Source organism: Thermobia domestica, chromosome 3 (genome assembly GCF_964235325.1).
Source record: "Thermobia domestica chromosome 3, izTheDome1.hap1.1, whole genome shotgun sequence".
In the NCBI taxonomy this organism is placed as follows: Eukaryota; Metazoa; Arthropoda; class Insecta; order Zygentoma; family Lepismatidae; genus Thermobia; species Thermobia domestica.
The window spans coordinates 333,128,537-333,140,913 of NC_137456.1; the positions used below are offsets into that span (position 1 = coordinate 333,128,537).

General features: G+C 35.9%; 1 protein-coding gene across 2 annotated transcripts in view; it reads right to left on the reverse strand.

Moving 5' to 3' along the window:
* Positions 1-4,204: 4,204 nt before the first annotated feature.
* The window catches only part of LOC145681972 (uncharacterized), a 123,120-nt gene continuing 114,947 nt past the window's right edge, over positions 4,205-12,377 (reverse strand). For both annotated transcript variants that reach the window (XM_081753572.1, XM_081753573.1), the window contains exon 6: positions 4,205-4,762. In XM_081753572.1, coding sequence (XP_081609698.1) covers positions 4,593-4,762 — 170 coding nt within the window. In that variant the 3' untranslated portion in view covers positions 4,205-4,592. The remainder of the gene's footprint in view (positions 4,763-12,377) is intronic.

Genomic DNA, 12,377 nt, shown 5'->3' on the forward strand with positions numbered 1-12,377 from the left:
ATTAGATTGAAAGCAATTTGACTACCACGTTTAATAAAAGTTCTTCCAGACATTCCGGAGTTACGCTGGAATATACATTTATATACATACGTTAAACTATTTCGAGCAGTACGAACAACACCTTGCATGTTGCCCATTGAAAATGGATCTAAATAGCACCAGAAGTGTTGCTATTTATATATGTTATCCAGAAACAATGGTTTCTACAATAATATCAATCGCTTTCAATCATTGTATGTGTTACTCCCTTCGATTCCCCTTAGTAGATGTGCTAATGGGTCTTATTCATACTGGAAGTTGAATTTAAAGGTAATCAGCACTTCTCCCAATGAACTTGGGGACCACAAAAACTGTGGATTTGACTCTAACATTGGCCATTTTCAATTATTTTTAAGTGTAACAGTTACGCACACTTCTTCAGGGTGCTAATGGAGAATTAAATTACATGGCATCTTTAGTGCCACTCTTTATCTAAGCGACCAACAAGTAATATACTTGACACTAATATCAGTATATTTTATCATGTTGGAGTCAGCTCCTCCCATTACTCCTGGGAAGCTTAAGGAGGTATTGTCACCGCTGGGATGAATTTCGTTTAAGTGGCATTTCATCTGCCAACAATTAACTTAGAGACGCTGAAAACGTACGGTTCGTCACTAATGGCGATTTCGGTGTTTTTACGCCCCTACGTAATCACTCTGAGTGCTCATGAGACCTGAGTTGTAATCCCCAGAGATAACCCTACAGTACTATTTTAAAGACTGTAAATATTGCTTAAAATTGCTCTAGAAATATCAGAATTATGTTGGCTATCACAAGATTTTCTTAAATTATATTCAACATTCACAAATATTACGTTCATCTTTCTGTAAACACTTATCACATCTAAGATGTTATACTTTCAACATAATAATTACTTGTGTTTTGAAATGATTGAATGAATATATATATATATATATATATATATATATATATATATATATATATATATATATATATATACAACTCATGCATTTTAACGTAATTGTATTATATAATTTTCCATGCATTGCGAGAAATAGAATTTGATACAAAAGAGAATTGACCCAAATGTAAATCGAACAGTTTCTTTTCTTTGTTTTCTTTCGTCTTTTAGTTCACTACGCATTCGAGAATTATGTTCGGTGTTTTCCTTTTCACTCTTCTTTTACGTATGGATATCAAAATGACAAAACAAGCATGCGAGTACATCGTTTCGAAATATTGTATCATTAAGTATTTCAATCAATATTACTTTCTTCTACTTCTAATATTATACCAACATGTCTTAAGGCGGCAGACTACTAAATATTTTTGAAAAACTAATAATTTTTCTTTTGCCCGTTTTACGTAAGTGGAAAGAGGTAATAAAATGTAACTTATCACAATAATAGATAATGTTATTCTACACCCGAAAATACGAATCGGAAGAATTTTTAGTGTTGCCATCCATAGAAATTACAGTGTGGCCAGAATTTGAATTACTTAGAAATCTAGGCAAAGACAGCGACTAGAAAAATGAACTCAACGGTAATTGATGACTTATCATGCTGTCTAGGTTTCTTGTTTACTACTTTTTAAATAATATTTCTATTTATTTTATAAAACTTACATAAATTATTACAAAATAAATAAGTTATTACAAAATAAATAGAAACATTATTTAAAAAGTAATAAACAAGGAATATAGACAGAATGATAAGTCATCAATTACCGTTGAGTTCATTTTTCTAGTCGCTGCCTTTACCTAGATTTTTGAGTAATTCAAATTCTGATCACACTGTAATTCCTATGGATGGCAACACTGAAAATTCTTCCAATTCGCATTTTTGGGTGTAGAATAACATTATCTATTAGTGGGGTAAGTTACATTTTATTACCTATTTCCACTTACGAAAAACGGGCAAAAGAAAAATTATTAGTTTTTCAAAAATATTTAGTAGTCTGCCCCCTTAAAGAGAACAATCACAACTGCATATTTGTTCTCGATTCTTAAAGTTGCCGTGGAGTTTCGCACTAACACCTTTGTTTTACTGTCTTCCGAACATACCCGAAGTTGGACTAGCAAAATGTTTGCCACAAATCATCAATAATGAATGCGACTATCCTTTATGGAATAGTTTATACCTACTAGCTGCGACTACTTTTCTTCAAGGATACCAAATATAAACAGCAAATATTTGTGTACGTTTCATCGATTTCACTCATGCATTTATTACATTTTCCTTTTGTATTCTAACTATTTCTGGTCGTTTTACCTTCATCTGCAGGCACGTAGTCCGGACCCACCCCTTTGGTACCAGAAATGAAAAACGTTAAGGAAGGATGAAACACAAAGAAACGAGAAAAAGAAGAATCAGCGTTAATAATATAAAGCTACAGCAAGCATTTTATTACTCTTTCTTACGAGGAGCTTTGTGTGGAGGAAACAGGAGGAGTTGAAAATGGACATTATTGGAACGGAGCATTCCGAATTCCATCTAGCTCCATACTAATCCTATGGACTGCAAATGACAATTGATAAATCGGTTCCATCAGATAGACTCTCAGGTAAAACTTAAGAAATGCTCACAATCACCAATAATATAAGCCTGGCAACATAGATTCCAGTTACACTTGTTAAAGAAATTTCAATTTCACGGCAATATTAATCCATTTATGTCTTTATAGTATGTATAGTATGTCTTTACTGCCGAAAGAGATCTCGTTGCTATCCTTGACGGCATTAAACGAAGATAAGAGAAAGAAGACAAGAAGAACCGAGTTCGAATGACCTCGGAAGACTATATCTTTTTCAATACTTTTTTAAAAATATTCTTTTACTCGAGATTTCTTCGTAGTTTGTCATTAAAATACAAAACAAACCAATGTGCTGTATGTTGCCAGTAAAATAGACTGATCGAGCCTCTGGTGTGTAACCACAGTATTTCGTCACGGAACCCCCTATTACGAAATCCTGGCTACTTTCCTGTTCATCTGTACATGTTGCTGACGCGTTTAGTGGCTAATTTCAACAGTATCGAATACTCTACGAACACTTTGTGCACTCATCCATTTGACTACTACAATTTTGCTTTCCTTATTTAAATATTAAAACGTTCCTCGAAGCTTTTTTCTTTTTACTTATTTCACATTATTTACAGGACAATCCTTTGGGATGCGATTTTCTAATAAAGTAGCAATTGCATCATGTCTAATGTTTCTAAATTAATAGTAAACAAAAAAATGAAACATCCTCTAAAGGGCAATTATTTTACTGATTCTGGGTGATTGTGAATGAAACTTAACAAATGTCTATTACTAAAGCGTTTATTTGGGAACTACGAAACCTTTGAGAAAGTCTGAAACTTTAGAAACATAAGTGTGATGACACCTGCAGAATGAACAAATGTACTCGTAAATGCCTAGCGTGACCAATAGGTTACGTTGAATATAAAAGTAATTAAACAGACAAAACAGAGTTAAAACTTTATGTATTTAGTATAAATATTGACAAGTTAAAATCTTGCTACAAAAGTAGAAAGATAAGAATAGTATGAGTTACATCTTAAGCGCTAACATTTCTAGGGAAGGGAACATGATGCGAACTTTCAATTGCTGCCACTGGAGGACTCAGAAATAAAAGGCGCTTGCAGAGCGTTACAATGTTAAATCATACGTCCTTGAGAACCAGGTACAGCTACAGAATAATGATACTGAAATATTGGCACCTACAGTATAATATGTAAAACGCTAAATGCTATGACCATATGGTTACGCAAGTAGCGCATAACGACTTTATCTCCTTATCTCATCATGCTCTCTCTCTCTGACATGCTATGTCTGTAATGTGTTTGGGTGACAGCCACCCTGACTTTTACTTGTCAGATATATTAAAACATCAATGTCTCATGATGATGCAAAAATAAATTCATTTACTAGCTTCGTTGGCACACTATCTGTTAAATTAGCTTAGTGTATAAAAATCTAGTAAAAAGCTGAAGTATAAAACTCATTAAAAATAATTATCAATACATTCCAATGAAATCACGGAGTATTACGAATATTTTACTTAATATGTACAAATATTTGTCATTTCACCTGGTAACATTGGAAGTGATTGCTGCGTCTCAGATTATTAGAAAAAAGTTTCCGAAAACTTAACATTCATTTTTTAAATGTTTTATATAAGTAAATAATGAAAGTATAGGATTTGAGAAAATAATTTATTGCATTATTTATATTACTGCTAACAATTTTTTATAGTTACCATGGTTCTCAATTTTTATAAAATTCCTATTCCGACGCAAAGTATAACCCTATTAGGTAAAACATGATTGCATAATAATAAAAGTAAAAAATCGTAAAACTGTTTTATCTAGCCTGTAAGACTTTTCAGTTTGTACAACAAAATACAACATTTAACATTTAGTCAAATATGTAATAATAAAATTTCCTACCTCATAATTTGGTTTTCTTTCCATTACAGGACTACGCAACTCAACTGATTATTGCAACTACATGAAACTCGAAGATTTACTTCCTATTAATATTTGAGCACATTTTATGTTAAATTCTGATAAAAGCTTCAACATTCATTGGGCGTCATCTTGAGAGGCTGCCGGAGTGTTTTCTGTTACCGGTATACCATATTGTATCTGAACAGCGCTTTCTTGTGCTGGTGCTTGAACTTCATTTGATCTGTTCGGTGACTTGAGTTCTTTATAAAAGCTATACACAACCATGAACATATACGCGTTTAAAACTGAAAAATAAAGAAACATATAAGTTGAAATGCAATATGATGTAACACAGTTAATTCCGAGCAGTTAGTTTCCAAGTATATATAAATGAAATCTTTAAGTTTCACGTCCCACGTTTGTGCCGGCGAGTCTAAAGGAGAGGAAATGGTGATTATTAAAGATGAATGATATGGTGGAATAAACAAAGTGGGAGGAACTGGGAAATCAAGAGAAAACTCACGCACACGTTGTTTCTATACCAGAAAGTTCACTTGCCGCGAGCTGAGATCGAACCAAGGATACCATGCAGCGGACGTGAACGCTCTACCACCGGGCCAACATCACCCCTATACAGAGAGAGCGAGAATTAATAGAGAAAACGCTATTTTTCGCTTCATATATCGGCAGGAAGACATTTTGTGACATGTTGTGGATACTATTAGGCTAACAATGTTGATAACCCAACACTAAATTGATTTTTTCAATGACTTTTCTTTCAGATTATAAGATATTACCAACCAGGTGGGTGAATCCATACGAAGTGGTCCAAAGATGGTGAAAATGGTTGCTTGACCACCTCGAAAATTATAAAACTTTGCGTGTGTGACGGACCTTGTGTATGAGGAGGTCAATAACACTATTCACGTTGTCGTATTTACAAGAGTTCCTTAATGGCGGCCATGTTTGTTGTCGGTAGAGTGCCAATTTTGGCATTTGCGAGCGTTTACGAAAACAACAGTTGCTCAGAACGTACGAAGCAGACGAACATCAAACAAAAACAAATGTTTACAGGAGAGACTGAGGTACACGGAGGATATATAGTTTTGCTTCTAATTGAATAAGCAGGGTTGCAAACCAATACATGAAATCATCAGAAAAAGTACGGAAAATTAGTTTTAAAGGGGCTGTAATTTGGAATGGTATAATGGGGGGGTATAAGTTTTGTGATGAATATTATTGCATGTAAAGAGTATGCAAAATTATCCACAGATATAATACTATTCGCACCGTAGATTTATGGGGGTCTGAAAGTTGAAGTTTGTAATTTTGATGTCATTTTTGGGGCGTAATATCTCAGGAGGGCAACGTGCTAAACTCTTGCTACTTAGGCCACAAAGTAGTTCTGTATGTGAATAAACTATTGCAAACAAATGATGACTAATATTACATGGAAGAAAAGTAAGGACATAGCAAAAACTCGAAGAAAGCACGTGCGTGACGATGGTTGTAGCCCTCAAAAAATTAAATGTTTGGATATGTTTGATGCTAGATCTCAAAAGCTACGCATGGTACTGCAGTTAGACCTGCTTTGGTTTGTGTTCAATTGTGCAAAAGCTTGCGAGTGGAGTTTGTTCCATCTTTCAAGCTCCATGATCATTGATACGTCTATATGGCGAGGAGGTTAGCTCCCTTTTGTACTCACGACACCCATCGTCGAAGTGGACCGCGGTATTAAGGCACTTAATGTATCAGCAAAGTATCATTGAAATTCAATCCCAGTTACGGAAATTTATATGATCAAAAGATTACGTTACATCTATCTATCTTATATAACGCAACCTATCGATCGAGTCGTCATAGATTTAGGCGTCTATGATTGGCTTAGGATCTCTTCAACGGGCCTCGTTCATTGGCTATTTGTTCCGACCAATGAGGGAGCAGGTAAGTTTTTGTGACAATTATATCAGTATTGTTACATTGTATACAGATTTAGTGTATGTCTGATGAGGATCTTGGTTAGAAGATCGAAACGTAACATATAAAGTTTTTATTTTTATGAATAGTACAGTCTTGTTCAGCAGTTCAATGTTTTACTTGTTCTTATTTCCAAGACGTGCAGCAATGCTGTATTCTCAGTTACAAATAAGCGAACTAAATATAATAATTAAAATAACGTGAACTGCAGGTTCGGAACATTCTGGCCATATCGTTCAAACATATCGTTCTGGAACATATCGTTCAAACAACCCACAATAAATGTTCAAAGGATCTTCCAGCGCCAATGTTGTACGTCCGAATGCGTACCGGGACATTATTGAATGCTTTTAACACTTCATTTGCACTTAGTCAATGTCAGACATTACTGATCTTCACCATCATGTCTTTTCTTGTAGTAAGACACTCTTGCTAAATCAGCTCCTTGACAAAAGAAAAAATCGAGAGTAGCCATGTCTAGAGAACGAGTTGGTCAGAAAACTGGGTCCATTCTTCCAATCCACGTGTTTGGAAATAAATGAGCAACAGTATGTCTGGCAACTCTTGCAAAATGAGCAAAGCAACCGTCTTCTTGTAGCCACGGCTTTTCACGAGTGACTAGTCGGACGTCTTCCAAGAGCTCACATAGAACATCTGACAAACAATTAGCGTATCCTACCCCTGTTAAAGTACTTCGAAGAGATAGGGGCCAATTGTTTGGCCTCCTATTATACCATACCAAACATTTAGAATCCAGATATATTGATCGTCAATTTCAGGTACTGAGTGAGGATTGTTCCTGAGCCGTTGTGTATATTGATGTGAATTACTCTTGAAGGTTATCCGTCCACAGAATGGTCTGATGAAAACATGGGTTCCTGTCGCTCATCCACTGACAAACCTCCAGACGGTTATGGAAATTTTGTTCTCAGAGTTTTTGATGCAGATGAACATGATAAGGATGGAACGCCTTATTGAGGAGAATCCTCCAAACGATCATGAGGCTTATAACGGCAACCCTGGCTAATCCTCTTGTCGAGATTTAGAGATCCGCATGAACTGCACCAAGAATGTCGGGAGACCATTTATTCTGAAGACCATGTTTGATCTACTGACGTTTGTTCTGATGAGGATGGACGTGCCCAGTCCTCTACACACGAAGTGAAAAGCGCCGATCAGATAGTCGTGGACGTTTACGGACAGATAGTCTCTGTGTGTGAATATCTGAGGGTTCAGTGAATATATTCCGGTCTACGTAAATCCATTGAGAGCAATGTCCATGCGACACACCTTTCCGTATGCTTCTGAAACAAGTTGTGCTACATCGTATTCGGTTATCTTTACTCCAGCATTCTTGCACATCCACAGCTTCATTGTTAAGTGTCTTGAAAAGGTTTCATAAAACACCTGTCAATCGGTTGAGTCTTATGAGTGGTAGTGGAGAAGTACTGAGCAGTGAATACTGAGATCCCTCGCATATTGAATCACTTTCAGTTCCTTAAGGCTGCTATATCCATCAAAACTTAGCAAAACTGGGTTCAGAGGGGAAGAGTGGTAGAATTTCACAAACTTTTGCAACTAAGTTTAAAAAAGTACCATTAGTTATCCAATCAGACTTTGTGTTATAGTAATACTCTCGGGTGGAGTGTCAACCGTAAGTCTCTCACTCATTCTCTGGCGCGGAAATACGAGTATAAAGAGGGACGGTACAACTGAACAGTAGCACTCATGCAGAGCATCCATATTATACTCCGACCTCTTCCGCCCAACGTCAACTTGCCCGTTATAACATATCACTTTGAGATTAACATGAACACATGATTCACCAGTCTCATACGCGTTCAATATTCGTGATGGTGGAAAAGAATAGTTCTTCCTCAGTGTGCATTAATTTGTATAGAAATGTGTAACTTGTTCCTTATTGAAAGTAGTTTTTTTCTGAATATACTTGTGGGCACAGGTGTTCTAACAAACAAATTGGAATGATACTTCATAAACTCGAAGTAAAAATCTTTAACAGCACTCTGTTTATCATTGTTGAACCTGTGATTGGTATTTAGTTCTTTATTCAAGTGAAACTAACTTCAGGTATTATTACCGTGATAATTTCATTAATCGATCAAGTAAGTGTTTTACATGACATTTTAGTTCTTTTTCATACATATCGGGGAAAGTATTTTCGAATCTTCTAAATTATGTGCGACACGTAATTTTATTCCTTCTTTCGCTCTAACAGTCTCTCTTGCAGAGAACTATTTGCCGGCATTAGCCACTGTACTTAGTATCGCAAATTCCGGAAAATTCACAAATAGATCTGTTTTCCTTTACTAGTCCAATGAAAGAGTGATGAATGTATATTATATACACTACAATTTTAGAAGTAGCCAAGGAGTATCTTCCCAAGTGATATTATATTACGCCCGAGGCATTACTCGATTTGGCTCAACACACGTTACAAATATTTGTGCAGTACTACATAAACCCCATTTATCCCCTCCTCCATTTATTTCTCATTGTGCAAATATTTTAAAATCATACAATTTACATGAAGAACGTTTATTACAAAAAGTATTAATAAGTCTGTCATTTTCAAACAAATGAGCATATAACAGTGAAGTAAATTTTGAAACAGATGCCTGCATGTAAAATATGTACCAAGGGTGTTTCATTTGATCTTTGGAAGACACCTGCTTTGTTTGTGAATGTGGCTACTAATTGAACCGCGTTCTCATCTATAACAAATGCAATTTTCCCTCCGACCTGGTCTATTGCCTACAGCAGGCACCTTCAGTGAACTATTTCTTTTTTTCTATTCATTCAAATTTCACTTAAAATTTGTGTCCACGTCTTTTAGTATCGCTGTTGAAAATAGACATCGAACTTCATTAAACTAACAAGTGTGATTTCATTACAACTTCAGCAGCATGGGGACGAGAACTTCATCCACTTTCCTCAGACGGTGTTGACACAAAGAGCTTAATTGTTCACACAGGGCCAATTCATTGAAAAGTTGTTTTTGGCCTGACATTCCCGTTTAAGTTTGGTATGAGTGTTCGTATTGAGTGGATGCAAATGGTAGGCATATTGAGCTACGAGTATTTTGAAACTTTCGAAAGTAGAGAGACTGTTACTGAGATGTGTGCTTTAACATTTGTTGAAGAACTATACGTTGAATAATGTTACCCTTTCCAAATTAAGTTATTAATTTTTATACACTATATGTTTTTCAAAAATTACTTGTATTTTATCAGTATTATTTATAGACTTCATTAGACAAATTAGCATATCACATTCAGTACTTTCTCTTCGTAGATTGAGAACAACCAGCACAGTAATGTTTGTAATTTTGCATGTGGAGAGATTTCCAATAAGGTGGGATGCTGTTAGAAGGAGACGATTGTTTGATTTAAAAGTTAACATTCTTTTTGCAGCAACACGTTCTTATGAAACACACACATACAATCGCATACAAATCCTAATTGCATAGTTTCCACCGAATCTCAAGCGCAAAGCAGTGTATGTTGGTTATGTGATTTCTGTTTCAAGAAGGGTATTCACAATATTGTCGTTGGCATGAAATAGTTTGGCATTAAGTAGCATGAACTTCTTCTACACTCAATAAAAAATGAGTAACCACTGCTGGGAAGTCCTGCTCTAGAATCAGAGTAATTGCATCTGGAGTAATCTCCTCCGTCAATTTCGTATCAATAAAACAAGCCACTACTCAGGGCGAGACTGCTCCAGATTTATGAACGTTCACTCGCGTTTCCTCTACGCATATCAGTGAGTAGTATCAATAAAAGGAGTGATTACTCATTTCTCCCATCTGTCGGGAGTCATTTCGTTGTGGTTAACGTATGGCCATGTATCCTAAACGCCATGGAAGACACGACAGTTTCAGTCAAAGTGCATTTGTGGATATTATAAAAGAGTTTCCAATGATGCTTTCAAAGTCAGCTACCAGAAAGTTAACGAAGGAAAGCCGAAACTTTGAAAGCAATCACAGTGAAATGCAACAAAATATCAAATACAACAACGACTGAGGCCCAAATCCAAAAGAAAATCTTTAATATTCGAGCGAAAATAAAACAAAGAAACTGATTTAAAAAACAGAAAACGAGAAAGTAATAGTGGACCTGTTGGATGCTGATTCGAATAAAGATTAACACGGGAAGCGCATATCACGTGTTGTCCAGATTCTTCTAGATTCTTTGGCTTTAAGAACGAAACAAGACACTTGGCCCCCTTGTTTCCTTTTTTAAAAATCCAGCCAATCATGTCATAAAGCACGTCAATCTGATTGCGTTTTTCACACCACACATGTCCCCCTCCCGCCTTGACATAAACAAAATACATACACACGTTCACCCCCTTCCTATTAACGCGCTAATGTCCAAAAATACCAGGTGTCTTCAATGCCACGTGTGTATAGTCAAGTGCTTCGATAGCAGCCTGAAATGTATATTGTCCTTGCCCCTTTGCCTTTCCTACTTGCATATTACGCACACTTGCCGGAAACTCAATACAGTTTTCAGATTTTGCAATAAACTGTTCATTACATTTGTAATAGTCATAGACACACTACTTTGAGTCACACCAAAATCCTCTGACACTCCGACCTGGAATCCCGAATTATTTACGTAACGCAAGAAAACCACAACTTTTCGTCATTACTTGATGCGCCACTCCGAGTTTCGGTTGATTCTCATAAAATAATGTTATGCTAACCACTTTACATGATCTTTCATGAACCTACAATGTTTTTTGCAATCACCATTTGCAACATTTCTATGCAGTTTATAAGTTTTTCTACTCTGCAAAACAATCATATACTCTTCCATGTTTCGCACGGAGTCAACTACTGAGCTTGCTCCACAAATTTGTAGAAGTTACTCGCACCAACAGCAGTCTCTGAATTTTAATGATATCAACACAGAGTAGTTACTTAGCTCAAGAATAGAGGTGTGGTTCCGAAGAAGAGGGACTTCTCCGAGATTGGCCTAGACGAGTAGTGCTCAGGTCTTCTTTTATTGATACCAATTCGAGTAACTAGTCTAAAATTGGGAGTAATGAGTAACTTCTCCGTTTTATTGATATCACCCATATATTGCTGATTTTGCACATGTGCACCACGGTTTAAGTTCTTTAACGCGTAACCTTGTGTTCTGTTTAAGCGACCGCTTATGCACACCTGTAAACCCTCTTTCTCCTTTCATTATAGTTGTGACAAGCAGAGGGCAGCAGTGGCGTTGTAGCACATATTTGAGAAGACGCTACATACGAAATGGCTACAGTAAGCGACCTGTTGAAGGTAAGTGTTGTTTTCGGTACTTAGTTTCATCATTTCAGTATAAAAAAAGATTGGATATTCCTTACATTTGGTAAAGAATAATTTGGTAATATTTAGAATTTGATTGAAAATACAGTCACCAGAAAAACAAAATCGAACCAGGGACACATGTGTCTCCTGTAAGACCATATTTCGTGTTTTAATTTTAGCAGGTCTAAAGTGACATTTTCCAACACAATGCAAAATTGTCAGAGTTTTCAGTACACATATCCTGCAGATGTTTGCATTGCAAGAATATAATGATTAATTTTTTTGTCGCAGCAAGGATATATATATATATATATATATATATATATATATATATATATAGGGGTTTATGAGGCTCGTCCCCCCAATTTGTTTGTAAAATTATCTCAATTTTAGATATATCTTACGTAAATTCAACATTTAGAAGAATCCAGATGCCTTTTTGCGAAGGCGTTTGACCCTCGAACCCATATTTCAGATATGTGTCAGGAAGAATTTAAGAGTTGCTCCACTATTTCTGGAATTCGGTTGCTTCTTCCCCCTGGACAACTTCACACGCTTAAATTTTGAGCCACAATACAGTATTGGTAATTTTTAACATGTTTTAGATAAATATAAACTGGTTA